This window comes from Sus scrofa, chromosome X, assembly GCF_000003025.6.
Source record: "Sus scrofa isolate TJ Tabasco breed Duroc chromosome X, Sscrofa11.1, whole genome shotgun sequence".
NCBI classification, from domain to species: Eukaryota; Metazoa; Chordata; class Mammalia; order Artiodactyla; family Suidae; genus Sus; species Sus scrofa.
Window position 1 is genome coordinate 28335335 of NC_010461.5, and position 18709 is coordinate 28354043.

General features: G+C 33.5%; 1 protein-coding gene across 16 annotated transcripts in view; it reads right to left on the reverse strand.

The window, feature by feature from the left end:
* DMD (dystrophin) overlaps positions 1 to 18709 on the reverse strand; it is a 2622506-nt gene that overhangs the window by 1307112 nt on the left and 1296685 nt on the right. For all 16 annotated transcript variants that reach the window (XM_021079543.1, XM_021079551.1, XM_021079550.1 and 13 more), the window contains 1 exon segment: positions 17311 to 17481. In XM_021079543.1, the coding sequence (XP_020935202.1) occupies positions 17311 to 17481 (171 nt within the window).

The following is an 18709-nucleotide window of genomic DNA, read 5'->3' on the forward strand; positions in this document are numbered from 1 at the left end:
ATGATAAGTTGAGAGAGACATTCTGCAAGGAGGCAAATGAAATATATGCAAGCTGCTTCTGGAGTCTGACTTATGAGTGATCATAAGCTAGGTTTCAGTCCTTTCTCTCCCTTTGTCTGCACTCTTGTGCAGTACACAATCTTTACAACCATATGTGGTGGCCGATGTTTTACACACTGTGAATAAAATCATAGAGAAGCCAAGTCCCTCCCCTTATAAAACATATTTGAGTATGAGTGTGTCAAAATATGAAAATACAATCAAATGAGGATTTCCCACTTCCTATATTTCAGACTACTACTGCCTTGTCACTAAAGTTCATTTATTTGTAAACACTTTGCAAAGTTAAGTCTTAATTTATATTTGGATCACTAATTACCTCTTAAATAGCTTCTTCATAAAGATGACACTATGTCTAAGATTTGATATAAAAAGTGATTGTATACACAGACATTTGTGTCTTCTAAGCTAGGCAATATAATTAAAGGCAACTGAAATTTCCAAATCTCAGAAAATATCAGAAAAATGTTGAATTTAGGAAATAGTGTTGTAAGCAGTTAATAGATCACAAACAAATATTATGCCTTAAAATCTACCCAAATTCTCAAGTTTCTGGATTCATCTTAGATTCCTCAATGTTATACAACTCAAACATGTTAAAGTTAACACCATCAGAAACATGAGCATGAAAAAAAAGAGAACAGTTCACTGTGGTGGTTTATAACTGCTTATGGCCAAAAGTGACTCAGGAGAAAATTTACATTTTTACTGTGAAAAGACCTGGAGTTGACTGTTACGTGTATTATTCAAGGATAAACTGATATTGAATCATTGTATAAATGCTATTTTTAGTTGGGAAAAATATTCGTTCTTTTAACAAATTTTTAAATTTTTCCCCACAAAACTATTTTTAATTAGTGGCATGGCTTCCAAATAGCAAGATCTTAGACTTCTAAAAATATTCTGAACTTTGTCTCTGAAAATCTTACTTAAATTTCAACAAGTCAATGTACATCAGGTACTGAATACCACTCTGCACTGTGCCATTCACTGCCAGAGATAAGGAAGGAGGCAGTATTTGCGTACTCTGCTCTAATACTGCCTATAGTGTAGCTGCAGAGAAAAGCTGAAATGAAGTCAAACAATTTGATGTCATATTAGAAAGAACATAATTTTTGGAAAAAGATAATTCATATCTGAGATAAGTATGAATGGCTTCAAGGGAGAGGTGATACTTGAAACTAGAATTTACTACAAAGGATTGGATGGTTTAGAGTGACTAAAAACATAGTATAAAATGATTAGAAAGCATGAAGTTTGGAATCAAAAACCACTAAAAAGGGAATATGGGATACTCTTTGGAAAGTAAAACCATACATTTTATGATGTCAAGATACCATTTTCCCATGCTCTGAAAATTTCTGAAAACAAAAGAACGTCTATGCTTGCAGAGGTCTTGAGACCCAAACTACAGCTACTGCGTTGGCCATTCTCTCTACACCCTTACCTATTTCTCTTTATGAGAGGTAGACTTACTTATGGGATTGGTGAGATGGAGAGAAAGAACTGAAAATACATTTATTCATGTTAAAAGACATTAATTCCTCAGGACACATGCCTCCTGTTGCCTTATGGGATAAGGGTTGGAGAATATTTTGAAAGGTCTAGCCTTCTGAATTGGCAAGTTCAAATTCAATAATTAAATTGACTGAATTGTAAATCAACTTTCTTAGTTTTTTCAATCATATAGTAATGTGACAACTCTAGGGTCAATTTTTTAGGCTGACTTAAAAGAAAAATTTTGGACGCTCAGTTTTATTTTGACCTATGACATGGTCATAAGTCTAGTTTCAGGTATTTCAACAGCAGCTTAATATGAACTATCTACTTGGCTCTCTTAGATTTATAATATAGGAAAGAAATTCACATAAGAGTAGAACTCAATGTAAATATAAATTGAAACAAAATCTAACATTTTTCTTTACTTTCCATATATTTAATTTGTAACATTTTTCGCCCCAGAATAGAGTAAAACATTAAACAATAACCTCCAGGATTTTAAAGAAACAAATTTGCTCGCTACATTTTTGTAGCCATAACAATTTTTAAATGTTGTACCAATATTTTTATAATAAAAGAAATGAATAGCATAGGTTACTTTCTCCTACTGAAGACACGATCATGTGAAGGATGGAAACTACATTCAGATTCATCCCTCATACCTATACCTTAAGTGCAATTTTTTTTTTTTTTTTTTTTGGTTTTGAGGGCCACACCTGTGGCACATGGAGGTTCCCAGGTCAGGGGTCTAATTAGAGCTATAGCCACCGGCCTTCACCACAGCCACAACAACACCAGATATGAGCCATATCTGCAACCTACACCACAGCTCATGGCAACGCTAGATCCTTAACCCACTGAACGAGGCCAGGGATTGAACCCGCAACCTCATGGTTACTAGTCAGATTCATTTCCGCTGCACCATGATGGGAACTCCACCTAAATCTAATTCTAAATGGCATGTGATGCTCAGGTCTCTGTCATCAGCTCATCAACTCACTTCACTAATGTAGTAGCAAAATGGAAAAACATGTTCTGTTGATCATAAAATTATGTGATAGAAACATCTTTAATTTATTTAAAAATAAAATAGTAAAAAGTGTTAGATTAATTATTTGGTCCCATAGGGGCACATCCACAATATTTTCCATCAAGCACAGATAAACAAAACCCACTTGGGCTTAACCTGCTCTCCCATCCATTCCACATTCTCAGTGGTCCAATGAGTTCCACAAGTTCTGATTTTTCAAAGGACTTACATTAGGATAATTTCTCAATCTGACTTATTATTCCCACTCTCTCTCTCTCCATTTTTTAAGTGTCCCTTGTCCCATAGATTTTATCTTTACTCAGCTCCATGGTTATTCAACTGTGTGTCATAACACCATTTCCATATACCTTCCCTCCTTTACTAGGAACTAAATTCCAGTTTATTTGATCTTTCTTTACCTCTTGTGTAAGTTACCTCTATATGGATGAAAGGTTAACTAACATACTCATAAAAGGTGTTTTAAAAGATTACCCCCCCAAGTGAATTCTGCCTTCAGTCAGTCTGCATAAATATTACATTATTTTTGGTCATCAGGAATGGAATAGAGTTCTTTCACCTTTAGCTACAAAATATATTCAGGGGAAGAAAATGAACAAATTGCCACACTATACAATTCTAATGTGCATTTGTCACATACTAAGTTTTCTGAAATTGAGATAAAATTTACAATTGATATTCATATTTAAGGTAGTGGTGTTTCTTCTGATCCACAACAGATGTAATTAAATCAATAGTGTATCATACAATCTAATATGTCTTAAATGTTGCAAAATATGATATTGTTTTTAAAATCCCTACATTGCTCTGTTATGGCTAAAGTATTAGATCATATTTTATTATTAGGCTAATGTGGTGGGAATAATATAATGATAAATTTTAAAATAATATAATACATTAGTGAATTTTACAGCAATGTATATTGTATTTTATTAATAATGTATTGTCTATTAAAAAGAATTTCATGAAAGCAAAATGTGCAGAACAGAATGATAGCTATAACTATAATGACAGTGAATAGTGACTCCAATGGCATTTAACAGATGTTCTATTTTCTAAGTAACAGCTGCTTGATGCATTCATTGTACCAAGTTAATGATCTGCTAGTGTTATTTCACTTCACAGATAAATTACTGTGCTCTCTTTAAAAAAAGATATGTAATTTTTCATGGGAATGAGAGTGAAACAGACCTTAGAAATAAATAATAGTTCTCATGCTTTTATAGTTAAGAGGAGTGATGAGTTGAGGCAATTATCCAGATAATCTAGGACCAGAGGTCAGATCTCTTTAAACTATGAAAGGTGATTGTTTTAAAAAAATACAGGATATGGATGGCTGAACAGAATGTAGATCTCATATAACAATTTATTGTGGAGTTCCCATCGTGGTGCAGTGGATAACGAATCCGAGTAGAAACCATGAGGTTGCAGGTTCGATCTCTGGCCTCGCTCAGTGGGTCAAGGAACCAGCGTTGCTGTGAGCTGTGGTGTAGGTCGCAGACACGGCTCGGATCCCGCGTTGCTGTGGCTCTGGTGTAGGCTGGTAGCTACAGCTCTGATTCGACCCCTAGCCTGGGAACCTCCATATGCTGTGGGAGTGGCTCAAGAAAATGGCAAAAAGACAAAAACAAAAACAAAAACAAAAAACAATGTATTGCATTAGCTAGTGCTTTTCAAATTTTGCTGAATATTAGAGACACTGGCCAAATTCAGACCAATTAAATCAGAATTTCTGAGTGTGTGCCCTCAGCACTGATAGGCATTTAAAATTCTCCAGGTGATTTCAAAGTGTAGCCAATGTTCAGAACCACTGGCTAAAAAGATTGTTACATTTCGTCATGAGATTTTATTAAGTAGTTGTCATTTAGGAATGAAGTGACAGAAAAAGGATAACTGAGGAATGTTATCATTGTTGCTCCTGATATTGAATATTCATAAAATAAATAAATAAATGAAATAAAGTGAAAACCATGACTTGTTACTTAAGTGGCTACCTAGAGGTCCATTATTTTTCCTAATTTAGTATCCTGAGTTAAACTCAAAGTGTGTGTGTGTGTGTGTGTGTGTGTGTGTGTGTGTGTTTGATTCTCTCAGCTAACTCTCACTACCCCAAGATTACTGTTAATAACTAATGGTCAATATATGTAAAATGGTAGGTATTAACTATGCAAAAAGTTGATGCACTTAAACTATTAAAGGACCAAAATTATTTTTCTAGGGAATTTATTTAACTATCTTAATTTTTAGATAACACTGTGTAGATTAAAGGGCTTTTTTAATAATCAGATTTTTAATTTTATCTCTTCTTTTATGCATTTTAGGAGAGCTTTATTATTTATTTTATTTATTTATTTATTTATTTTTTGTCTTTCTGCCATTTCTTTGGGCCGCTCCCACGGCATATGGAGGTTCCCAGACTAGGGGTCCAATCGGAGCTGTAGCCACCGGCCTACGCCAGAGCCACAGCAATGCAGGGTCTGAGCCGTGTCTGCAACCTACACCACAGCTCACGGCAACGCCGGATCGTTAACCCACTGAGCAAGGGCAGGGATCGAACCTGCAACCTCATGGTTCCTAGTCGGATTCGTTAACCACTGCGCCACAGCGGGAACTCCAATTAAAGGGCTTTAATACAGCTGTATTATTTAACTGGCTTTGAATTTTTGACTGCTGAAATTAAATTATGAATAAAAGATATCTGCTAGTGGTTAAATCAGAAAATCATGAAAATCATGTATATTAAACTTTGCTGAAGCTCATAGTTTCCAAATATCATGACTATCAGAGATATATAAACTTATATTTAATTACATAAATATTTCTCCCTATGGTTATATTTCTACTATAAACAAACTGTGACTAGAATGGGATATTCAGAATTGGTTTATTTATATACAACTAAGCAAACTTATTTTAAGACATTAGAAAATAATGCTTAAAATCTATTATCACACCAGTGGAAATAGGCTACAGACTAAAATAGGTGGTAAATGCACATAGGAATTTAATTTTATTATTTTCATGTGGACGGATATATTGTATACTTCAAATACAGCCATGTTGTATTTTAGTCTCATTATGGAAGATGAATACCTATTTGTTGATTTAGATACCTTAAAATCAGAGATAGTGATGGATTCTAGTTGTGGATTTGCTGTGTATCAGACTTTATTTTCTCATCTATAAAGTGGGAGCATTTGATCAGATGATTCCATTTTTTTCTAAAACTTGCATAATTTTGAAAGCAAATAAAATAATTTTCTTTCTGCTTTTGCATTTGTTTTAATTTTTGTCTCTCAAATTATAATTTATTTTATTGAAGAGATATTTATTGGGTATGTACTGTGGGTCAGAAAATATCATGTGTATGAGAAAAACCAGTTAACAAAACAAATACTTCCCCTGTCCTTTTGGCAATTGATAACTAAGAGTTAGGGCAAGATTAGCAACCAGGTTCATCCCCTACATATGAACACTCCTACGGGTCTAAGAGAGCCGTTTCACTAATAAATAGAAACAAACACAGAGTCAAATAAAATGAGGAGACAAGGGAATAGGTTCCAAACAAAAGAACAAGTAAAACCACAGGGGAGAAAAAAAAAGCCTTAAGGAAATAGAGATAAATAATTTCCCTGATAAAGATTTCAAAATGATGGTAAAAAAAAAAATTGCTCACTGTACTCAGGAGAAGAATGGATGAGTACAGGGAGAACTTCAACAGAGACAGAAAATGTGAGAAAGTGGCAAAAAGAAGTCAAATAGCTTAAGATTACAATAACTGAACTTAAAAATAAGCTAGAGGAGTTCAATAGAAAACCAGAAGAAGCAGAACAAAGAATCAATGGAAATAATTAGGGCAGTGGGAACTCACCCAAACAGAGCAGCAAAAAAAAAAAAAAAAAAAAAAAAAGTATTTTAAAAAGTGAAAACACTTTAAGAGACTTATAGGGAAACATCAAGTAGAAAAAAAATTGCATTTTAAGGATCTGGAAGGAAAAGAGAAAAAAAGGGGTAGAAAATTTACTTGAAAAAATAGTGGCTGAAAAGTTCCCTAACCTGAGGAAGGAAACAGACAACTAGATCCAGGAAGTCCAAATCAGAGTTGCAAATAAGTTGAATCCAAACAGACTCATGCCAAGACAGTATAATTAAAATGACAAAAGTTAAAGAATCTTAAAAGCATCCAGAGAAAAACAATTTGTTGTGTACAACAGAAGTCCCATAAGACTATCAGCAGATTTCTCAGAAGAAACTTTGCAGGCCAGGAAGGAGTGGCATGATATTATATATATGTATGTATATATGTATGTGTTTGTGTGTATATATAATACATTTACACAATATATATATATATATTTATTATACAAAGATATATTTACACAATATAAAATATTACGCTGTTACATGTGAGTCTCAAAGTAACCTAAAAGCAAAAATCTATAGTAGATATACAAAAGATAATGAGAAAGAAATCTAACCCAAGCACTATATAAAGTCATCAAACCATAATGGAGGAAAGCAAAAGAAGAAAGGAACAAAAAAGAACTACATAAAAAACCATAAAACAATTAGCAAAATGGCAGAAAGCACATACTTACCCATAATTACTTTAAATGGCAATGAACCAAATGCTCCAATCAAAAGATACAGAATGGCTCAAAAAAAAAAAAAAAAAAAAAAAGACTCGATATGTTGCTTAAAAGAGACTCAATTTAGATGTAAGAACACAGTAGACTAAAAGTAAAAGTTTGGAAAAGGATGTTTCATGCAAGTGGAAACTAAAAGGAATCTGTAGTGTGTGTGTGTGCGTGTGTACGTGTGTATGACAAAATAGACTTTAAAATAGATTACAATAAAAGACAAAGATGAGCACTACATAATGATAAGGGGGTCAATCCAGAAAGAAGATATAAGATTTGTAAATATATATGCACCCAATATAATATGTAGTACATATTAACAGACTGAAGGAGAGAAATTGACAGCACTACAATAAGAGTAGGAGATTTTAATAACACCTTGCTTGCATCAATGTCTAGATCATCCGGACAGAAAATAAATAAGAAAACACTGGCCTTAAAAAACACAGTCTAGATTGACTAAATTTCATCTAAAAGCCGTAGAATTCTCATTCTTCTAAAGTGAACATGGAACATTATACAGGTTAGAGTATATGATAGACAAAAAAACAAGTTTCAATAAATTTAAGAATAAAATCATATCAAGCATATTTTCCAACCACAATGGTATGAAACTCAAAATTAATTACAAGAAGAAAACTGGAAAATTCACAAATATGTGGAGATTAAACAATATATTACTGAACAATCAATGGATCAAAGGAGAAATTTTAAAAAAAAACCTTGACACAAATGAAAAAGAAAACACACCAAAATCTATGGCATGCAGCAAAAGTACTTTTAAGAGAGAAGTTCAAATGTCATAGAAACAAAACCCTCCCTCAGGAAACAAGAAAAATATCAAATAAATAATCTAATTTTACACCTAAATGAAATAGAAAAAGAAGAACAAAGCCCAAAGTTAGCAGAAGGAAAAAAATAATAATGATGGTAGCAGAAATAAATGAAATAGAGACCAAAAAGTTAATATAAAAGATCAATGACTCCTAGAGTAATGACAATAAAAACAAAAATAAACAAATTGGGCCTAATTAAACTTAAAAGTTTCTGCACAGCAAAGGAATCCTTAAAAAAAATGAAAAGACAACCTACAGAATGGAAGAAAATATTTGCAAATGAAGTGACTGACAAGGGATCAATCTCCAAAATTTATTAACACCTGCAGCTCAGTAACCAAAAAACGCCAACAACTCCATCAAAAAATGAGCAGAAGATCTAAACAGACACTTCTCCAAAGAAGACATGCAGATGGCCAAAAAATATATGAAAAGATGTTCAACATCACTCATTATTATAGAAATGCAAATCAAAATCACTATGAGGTACCACCTTACACCAGCCAGAATGGCCATCATCAAAAAGTCTACAAACAATAAGTGCTGGAGAGGATGTAGAGAAAAGGAACCTTATTATACTGTTGGTGGAAACATAAATTGGTGCAATCACTATGGAAAAGAGTATGGAGATTCCTCAAAAAATGAAAAATAGAATTACCATATGATCTAGCAACCCCACTCCTGGGATCTATCCAGAGAAAATAATGATTTCAAAAAGATACATGTACTCTAATGTTCATTTCTGGACCATATACAATAGCCAAGACATGGAAGCAACCTAAATGTCCATCAACAGAGGAGTGGATAAAGAAGATGTGGTACATATACACATAGAATATTACTCAGCCATGAAAAGGAATGAAATAATGGCATTTGCAGCAACATATATGGACCTAGAAATTATCATGCTAGGTGAAGTTACTCAGACAGTGAGACAACAATGTTATATGCTGTCATTTAAATGTGGAATCTAAAAAAAAAGATACAATGAACTTCTTTGCAGAACAGATACTGACTCACAGACTTTGAAATACTTAGTTTCCAAAGGAGACAGGTTGGGGGTGGAGGGATGGGCTCAGGGTTTGGGATGGAAATGCTATACAATTTGGTTGTGATGACTGTTGTACAATTATAAAGGTAATAAAATCCATTGAGTTAAAAAAAATCAATGAAACTAAGAACTTGTTCTTTGGAAAGATAAATAAGATGGACAATGCTTTAGGTAGACCCAGTAATTAAAAATGATGACAGGACTCAAATAAGTAAGACCAGAAATGAAAGAGGATAAATTACAACATATACCAAACAAATATGAAGGATCATAAGAGACTATTATGAACAATTATATGCCAACAAATTGGACAACCGAGAAGAAATGAATACATTCTCAGAAACATACTATCTTCCTAGACTGAATCGCAAAGAAATAGTATGAATAGACCAGTTACTAGTAAAGAGATTGAATAAGTAATCAAAGAACACTCAACAAACAAAAGTCCAGGACCAGACAATTTCCCCAATGCATTCCATCAAATATTCAAAGAATATTTAATCTCTCCCTTCTCAAGCTCTTCTTAAAAAAATGTATAGAAGCAAGTACTCCTGATCTCATTTTAAAATGAGGCTAGCATTACCCTAATACCAAAACCAGAGAAGGACAACACAAAAGGAGAAAATTACAGGCCATATCCCTGATGAAAATAGACAGAAAAATTTTCAACTAAATATTAGCAAATGGATTCAAGATTACATCTTGATGAAGTGGGATTTATTCAGGTATGAGCTAAAGGTTCAACCTCTACAAATCAATCATTATGATACACCATGTCAACAAAATAAAGTATAAAAATTATATTATTATCTCAATAGATACAGAAAAAGTATATGACCAAATTCAACAACCATTTATAATAAAAATTCTCAACAAAGTGGGTATAGGGAATATGTACACCAACATAATAAAGGCCATTTTTTACAAGGCTACAGCTAACATCATAATGAAGAAAACTGAAAGATTTTCCCTTAAGATCAAGAACCATCCAAGGTTGTCCACTCTCCCCACTTTTATTCAACATAGTATTACAAACACTCATCTGAGCAATTAAGCATGGAAAAAGAAATAAAAGGCATCCACATTGGAAATAAAGAAATAAAACTGTCACCATTTGTGGACAATATGACTTTATATATACAAAATCCTAAAGACTCCACCAAAAAACTTTTAAAACTAATAAATAAATTCAGTAAATTAGCAGAGTACAAAATCAATATGCAAAAATCCATTGTACTGTGATACACTAACAACAAAGTATCAGAGAAATTAAGAAAACAAACCTACTTACAGTGTTGAAAAAATAGAGTGCCTAGGAATAAATTTAATCAAGGAGTTAAAAGACCCATACACTAGGGAGTTCCTGTTGTGGTGCAGTGGATGAATCCAATTAATATCCGTAAGAATGCGGATTCAATCCCTGGTCTCACTCAGTTGGTTAAATATCTGACAATGCCGTGAGCTGTAGTGTAGGTCACAGATGTGGCTCATATCTGGCATTGCTGTGCCTGTGGTGTAGGCTAGCAGCCATAGCTTCAATTCAATCCTAGCCTGCAAACTTCCATATGCCACAGATACAGCCTTAAAAAAGAAAGAATAAAGAAAAAGAAAAAGAAAAAAAAAAAAAACCCTGTACACTAAAACCTGTAAGACACATGAAAAAAAACTGAACAAAATACAAATAAATGGAACGATATCCCATACTCATGGATTGGAAGAATTAATGTTACCCAAAGCAATCTGCAGTTTCAAGGTAATTGCTATCAAAATCCCAATGACATTTTTCCCAGAAATACAAGAAACAATCTCTGAGTTTGTATAGAATCACAGATTTTGTCTGTTTTGAATACATAAAGCAATTTTGAGAAAGAAGAATATAGTTGAAGGCATCATACTCCCTGATTTAAAATTATATATCAAAGCTATAATAATTAAACAGTATGGTTTTGGCATAAAAAAGATATATATATCAATGAAGTATAATAGGGAGCCCATAAATAAACCCGTGTATATATGACCAATTAATCTATGAGAAAGGAGCCATGAGTATACAATGAGGAAATGATAGTCTCTTAAATTAATGGTGTTGGGAAAACTGGACAACAGCATGTGGAAGAATAAACCTGGACCATTATCTTTCGCCATACATAAAATTTAACTCAAAGTGGATTAAAGCTTTGAATGTAAGACCAGAAGCCATAAAAATATGGAAAGCTTCTGGAAATAAGTCTTGGAGATTTTTGTGTGTGTGTGTTTTTGATTCTAAAATGAGTGACAACAGAAGCAAAAATAAACAATTAGACTACATCAAACCAAAAAGCTTCCACACAGCAAAGGAAACCATCATCAAAATGAAGTGGAAATCTACTGAATGGGAGAAGATATTTGCAAATCATAATGTCTAAAACATGGAAAGAACTTATAAAATTCATTAAGAAAAAACATCCTGATAAAAAACTAAGCAGAGGATATGAATAGATATTTTTTTCCAAAGGACACATACAGATGGTCAAGAGGAACATGGGGAGATGCTCACTATTATTACTCATCAGAGAAATGTAAATCCCCACAATAAGATACCCCTCACAGTTGTCATAATGGCTATTATAAAAATGACAAGAAATAATAAGTGGTGACAAGGATAAAAAGAAAAGGAAACCTTCATGCACTATGGCTGGGAATATAAATTGGTGCAGCCACTGTGGAATGTAAGTGCCTCCAAAAAATTAAATTAAAACTAACTGGAGTTCCCATCGTGGCTCAGCAGAAACAAATCTGTCTGGCATCCATGGGGAAGGAGGTTCGATCCCTGGCCTTGCTCAGTGGGTTAAGGATCCGGCATTGCCGTGAGCTATGGTGTAGGTCACAGATGCAGCTCGGATCTGGCATTTCTGTGGCTGTGGCATAGGCCAGTGGCTACAGCTCTAATTCGAGCTATAGCATGGCAATCTCCATATGCCATGGGTGCAGCCCTAAAAAGACAAAATACATACATACATACATACATAAAAACATAAAAACATAAATAAATAAATAAAACTATCATATGATGCAGCAATTCTGCTTCTGGGTATTTGTCCAAAGAAAATGAAAACTCTAATTCTAAAAGATATATGCATCTCTATGTCAATTACAGTACTATTTACAATAGACAAGATATAAAAACAACCTAAGTGTCCAATGATGTATGAATGGATAAAGAAGATGTGCTACACACAAACGCACGCAAATATACAATGGAATACTAATCAGCCATAAAAGAGAACAAAATCTTGCTATTTGCTACAACATGGATGGACCTTGAGGGTATGATGTGAAATGAAATAAGTCAAAGAATGACAAATATCATATAACTTCACATGTGTGGAATATAAAAAACAGAACAAACAAAATGCACAAATACACAGAATAGATTGGCAGTGGCCAGAGGAGAGATGTTTTGGGGTGTGGGAGAAACTGGTAAAGGAGTTGTGCAAGAGGTACAAAGACAAATACCGTACACTTCGATTATACGTGGAATCGAAAAAACAAAATGAATGAACAAATATGACAAAATAGAAAGAGTCATAGGTACAGAGAACAAACACATGGTTGCCAGAGGAGGGGGCAAGATAGGAAAAGGAGATTAAGAGGTGCAAACTTGCGGTTATAAAATAAATGAGTTACAGGTATGAAATATACAGTATATGCAATATAGCAAAAAATAATGCAATATTTTTGTATAATGATAGATGGTAACTAGACTTCATGGTGATCATTTTCTAATGTATAGAAATGCTAAATCAATATGTTGTATACCAGAAACTAACATAGTGTTGTAGGTCAATCAAACTTTAAAAACAAATCAGATTTATGATTACCAGAATGATGATGGCGGAGGGGAACTGGATGAAAGTGGTCAAAAGAAGGTACAAACTTTTAGTTTTAACATAAATATGAGGGATGTAGTGCACAGAATGGTTACTATAATTAACACTGCTGTATATTATACATGAAGGTCATTAAGAGAGTCAATCCTAAGATTTCTCATTACAAGGAAAAATGTTCCTGTTGTTTACATATGGGATGATGGATGTTCATTGATTATTGCGGTAATCATTTCATGATGTACCTAATTCGAATCATTATGTGGTACACCTTAGGCTTTTACAGTGATGTATGTCAATTTATATCTCAATAACACTGGAAGAAAAACACCAATGGCTTCTAAAATACAAAAAAAAAAAAAAAAAAAAAAAAAATTTGGGTTGTTTTCTCCACCTATTGCAGCATCAAAATGCTGCTAGAAACATTCCAGTCTTGGGGTTTTTATTGCTGCTGATGACAAATGAAGTGGGAAAAAAAATGGCTGGTTTTCTATAAGCTTGTACAACTGACTGCATTAGTAAAAAAAAAAAAATTAATTTAGGAAATGAAAAAAAGAGGAACAAACTTTTAACTATCAACTACACCACAAGGGTATAACATACAGGATGGTGATTATAGTTGATAAAATTATATTACAATTTTTTTTGACTTTTTGCCTTTTCTAGGGCCTCTCCCGTGGCATATGGAGGTTCCCAGACTAGGGGTCTAATCGGAGCTGTAGCAGCCGGCCTACACCACAGCAACACCAGATATGAGCCACGTCTGCAACCTACACCACAGCTCACGGCAACACTGGATCCTTAACCCACTGAGCAAGGTCAGGGATCGAACCTGCAACCTCATGGTTCCTAGTCAGATTCGTCAACCACTGCGCCACGATGGGAACTCCTATATTACAAATTTTTAAGTTGCCAAGAAAGTAAAGGTTAAAAGTTCTCATCACAGGAAAAACAAAAAAAAATTGTGTAGCTCTTCATGGTGACAGTGGTACTGAGACTTATTATGGTAATCATTTCATAATGTATACAAATGTCAAATATTTATGCTGTATATCTTAAACTAATAGAATGTTATATGTCGCTTATACTTCAAAAAACCCCAAAAATAAATAAATGAATTTGTTTTGGGAATGATCTGACATTTATCTTTGGAAACAGCGAGTGAGACTAAAAGTTGGAGTTTAGTTCTCCATCTACCAAGAAAGCATGTGAAATGAGAATGGACTAAGGATTCATGGGGTTTCATGTACAAGAGTGATTTTTTTTTCATTTTAAGAAAGTAGAATCACTATTACAAATGTGACTGTTTTATATTTATAGGCCACATGTTATTATTACATGATTGTGATTTTTGAAAAAGCTTCAGCACCTTCAAAATGAGTTAATTAAAAACTATGTAATTTAGATGTAAATGTGTACCCTTTTCATTTAGCCACTGGGGGTCTTAAAGCATATCATTAGCAGCTTAGGATTTCAAAAATCCAAGGAGTGATAAATTATCATATAGACAAAGAAACATGCCAACTTTCTATACTTTGTTCATGTTGGATCTCAAATTAGTTTTGCTCCATTGTTTTAAAGAAAATATTTTCTAGATAGACTCAATAAGCTGAGATGTGCCCAGACTACTCAAGCTTTCAAATATGACAAGGATAATCTAGAAACCTTGCCAAGTTCATTATCTTATAATATTTTAATGATTTTATGGTGAGGCTAAGGCAAAAATATCTCTTTAGGTGACATATTCAGTGACCTTATGGAGACTGGAATTGAGTTCATACGTGGCATACTGTTGTAGTTTCACCTCAGTCAGTTACAAATTACTTTCAGAATTGTTCACATTTCCTTCATGTATAGCTCTATTCCTTTGTGCACCATTATGCTAGCATTCCGCATTATATTTATAATGCTACCCTAATGGTATGGGCTGAATTGTGTCTCCTCAACATTCATATGATGAAATCCTATCCCCCAGTACTTCAGGATGTGACCCTAGTTACAAATAGAGCATTTAAAGAGGTAATTAATTTTAAAAATGTCATTGGGTAGATTCTAATCCAATATGACTGGTGTCCTTATGGGAGAAATTGGGAAACAGACATGTACACAGGGAAGATCATATGAAGACAGCTATTTACAAGACATGGAGAGAGGCCTTATTAAAAAAAAAAAAAGTACCAAAGTCTTGATCTTAGGTTTCCAGCCTCCAGAACTATGAGAAAATAAACCTCATTCGTTCATTTGTTCAACTCTGAGGTACTTTGTCAGGCAGCCTAGAAAACTAATACATTATTAAAATGGATATGAACAATCAAATATATTTTCTATACCACTAAGGGGAGGATGGCAGAATGAAGCCTGGATCATTTTCATGAATCCTCTATATGTACTACTACTCGCCCCATGGATGTTCTACTACATTTCATATTTTAATATATAATACATTTGAGGGGGGCTTTTTTTTTCATGAGTGCTTTTAGTAGAAATTGCCAGCAGTAGGTCGTGTGTTTGTGTGTGTGTGTGTGTGTGTGTGTGTGTGCATACAGTGCGTGTGGTGGGGAGAGAGGCAGACATCATGCAGGTTTTTCTCTATATCTTAGGATGGAAAGGCAAACGTGATAACTGCTCTGAACAAAATTGCTATCTGTCCCCTAGAATGAATTCTTCCTTTCTTCGTTTTAGTAGAAGACCTGCTCATCATTTCAGCAGGACACATTGGCTAGACATCTAGATAGAGACCATCTTTGTTCTCCTCTCTGAAGCCTAGATATCATGTGATTAAGATGTGACAGATAGAATATGAACAGAAACAATGCATGGAGCTTTCATGATACATCTTTGAGAGAGAGACAGTTGTCCTCTATTTCCGTTTTTCCCTACCTTTTGTGCACTAGGAGTGAGGTGTGTTGGAATTGAGCATGTTTTATGGTGAGAATACAAATATACAGAGGACTAAAGAACAATGAAATGAAAGGGATCTCAGTCTTGCATGAATTTTGTGGAGCAAATCTACATCCCCTAATCAGAACTATCTACATTATGTGAGATAGAAATAACGCTCTATCTTCTCAGAGACATGCTATTTTTGGCTTATTTCTTATAGTAGCCAAGCCTGAACCTAAATGCATGATTGTCATTGATTCAAACTGAATTATCACACAGAAATATATTAGTTGTTTGGGTGATAAGGAAAAAAAGTAAGGCCAATGTAATTTTTAACCTTTACCCTCTGTACACTGGCTAATCTAATAATCTCACAACACATATGATCCTGGACTAATAACTGCAAGTCAATGTCTTATCTCTAACAATATATTTATTCTGAATGGGGAGAAAAAGAAATCCATTCCCTACTATTTATTTGAAAAAAATTGTATGTAACAATATTTTACATCAACTTGAGATATGTCCTCCAACTCTACATAAAGAAAATCAGTTTTCAGTCTTAGTCTCATTGTATGACTAAGTTTTTAAATAATGCAATTAAAATCATTGTATGACTAAGTTTTTAAATAATGCAATTAAAATTTCCCAAATTTGGATAATTTATAATATTTGTTGAATTAAAAATAAAGTGCAGATCTCTTACATACCTAATTAACACAGGCATGTGTTTGTTAGTTTAAAAACATGAGGGGGCAGAATATGCTTTGATTTTATTTTTCAAAGTGCCCAATGGCTTGGCAAACTTTAAAGTGAAAACACATTATTAATATCAACTATTTATATCAACACACTTTAAAGTAATCCAGTAATATATCAACTGGAAAAAAAAATAAGCTATGAGTTCCTTGACCTTAAATTGTGGGGAGCAATAATGTCTAATTGGCTGTCAGAGAAACACCAAGAATTTGCCAGCAGAGGATTAAAGGAAACCCTGTGCTGTTTGGTGATAGAAATGATAGTGGCCTAAGAGACCCCTTGAGACGTTTTTATAATTATGACATCAGCATTCACCTGATCTTGTGAATCTGTCCAGCCCAAATGTCCACAGTTTCTGTATCCTTGCCCTCCTCAAGGTTATGGAGTCCATCTGAGTTGTCTGCCTTAGGCAAGCTAGAGGACAAAGAATCTCATCTTTGGGCCGACTTTCTAATAATGTATATATTTTTAAGGACTTATTCATAACCTACCTAATTCTAACCAAGATTTGTAGAGAATCTTACTAAAGCTTCCCACTGGTTTTACTGTAACTGAAGCAAGATAATATTTACAATTCTATTAGTGTGCATTAACAGTTCTTCATTTAATCATATTACCGCATGTCTTCATGTATGCTAAAAATAACTTTCAGTAATACAGGTTTTACCTTTCCCCAGACAACTTCAGAATCCAAATTACTAGGCATTCCTTCAACTGCTGATCTCTTTGTCAATTCCGTATCTGTAGCTGCCAGCCATTCTGTCAAGACATTCATTTCCTTTCGCATCTTGCGGGACAATTTCAAGCATTTCTCCAACTGTTGCTTTCTTTCTGTTACCTGAAAAGAATAAGAAAATGTACTTTGGTTTACTTTTTCAATTCAAGTTTAATTATAGCCACTTGATTTGAACTTTCATATTTCTGTCATTTCAAAATAACTCTTTTCTTACTTTTAAAAAATAGTATTTTACAAACACATACATTCTGAATATTAATAGTGAATAAACACGGTGCAGATGAGATCCTTTCTCCAAAAGATAGTGTTCTGTACAGGATAGAAAAAAAAGCTACTATGATTTCTCTCATATAAAAAAATTTATAGCCAAATTTTTAAATTAAATACAATGATATAAATCAAACTGAAGATATGACATATCTCTTTTAGAAAAGCTTCAGTCATCTGTTAAAGAGATGGGCAAGAATATTTATAATCCTCTATATACGAATGAGACTTGGCCTTCCTGGTAAGGAATCCAAAGTATACTATTTCTCTCCAGATGCAAAAATACTTGTGTAATACCTAAAATAGTCAATTTTATTGCCATTACCCCTTTAAAGTATCTAAATATACATTTATCATCCAACAGGGGCAAAAATTTAATACAAAAATTTCACTCCCATTGATAGAGAAAATCATGACTTGATCCTATGTTTCAGTTCTCAATGTTTAAAACTAAGACCCTCAAAGTCAAACTTTCCCATGTTCTCACCAGAGGATGAACAAATTTGAGTTTTTCTACCACTCTTCCTGATGTGCCAACATCTTGTGAGTTGGCTGGATGGTTTAATAAAAGCCCAGAATCTCTTTCTGATATATCTATATCTATAAATATATTCTACAACCAAAATAAGATTCCAGTCATAGGCATGAAAAAAAAAATACAAAGTGAAAATATGTTTAAAGAATTTTAAATGCTGCAATGAAAAACATACCCTGAAACTTTGAGACAAATTTGAAACTAAATGAAATGTATTTTAACAAAAGTGTGCATATACTTTAAAAATGTTTATTTGCTGAGACTGTAAATTAATTTTTTTTACAGGTTTTCTCCTCTTCCCTTCACGGAAGTGAAAATATTTGCCCTTTCGAGTGCAAGGATTTTGTGTACAGAAGAAAAAAAATATATATCTATAGTATGCTTCTATGTATAGCTATTTGTTCTATGCATTATTTGTAGAAAATAATTCTAGATTCATCATTTCAAAGAAATTCTATCTTCTTAGAGCTAATGCATTATTGATTTTTATTTGTTCCATTTTGTTTATATCCAGCCTAATGAGTTTTA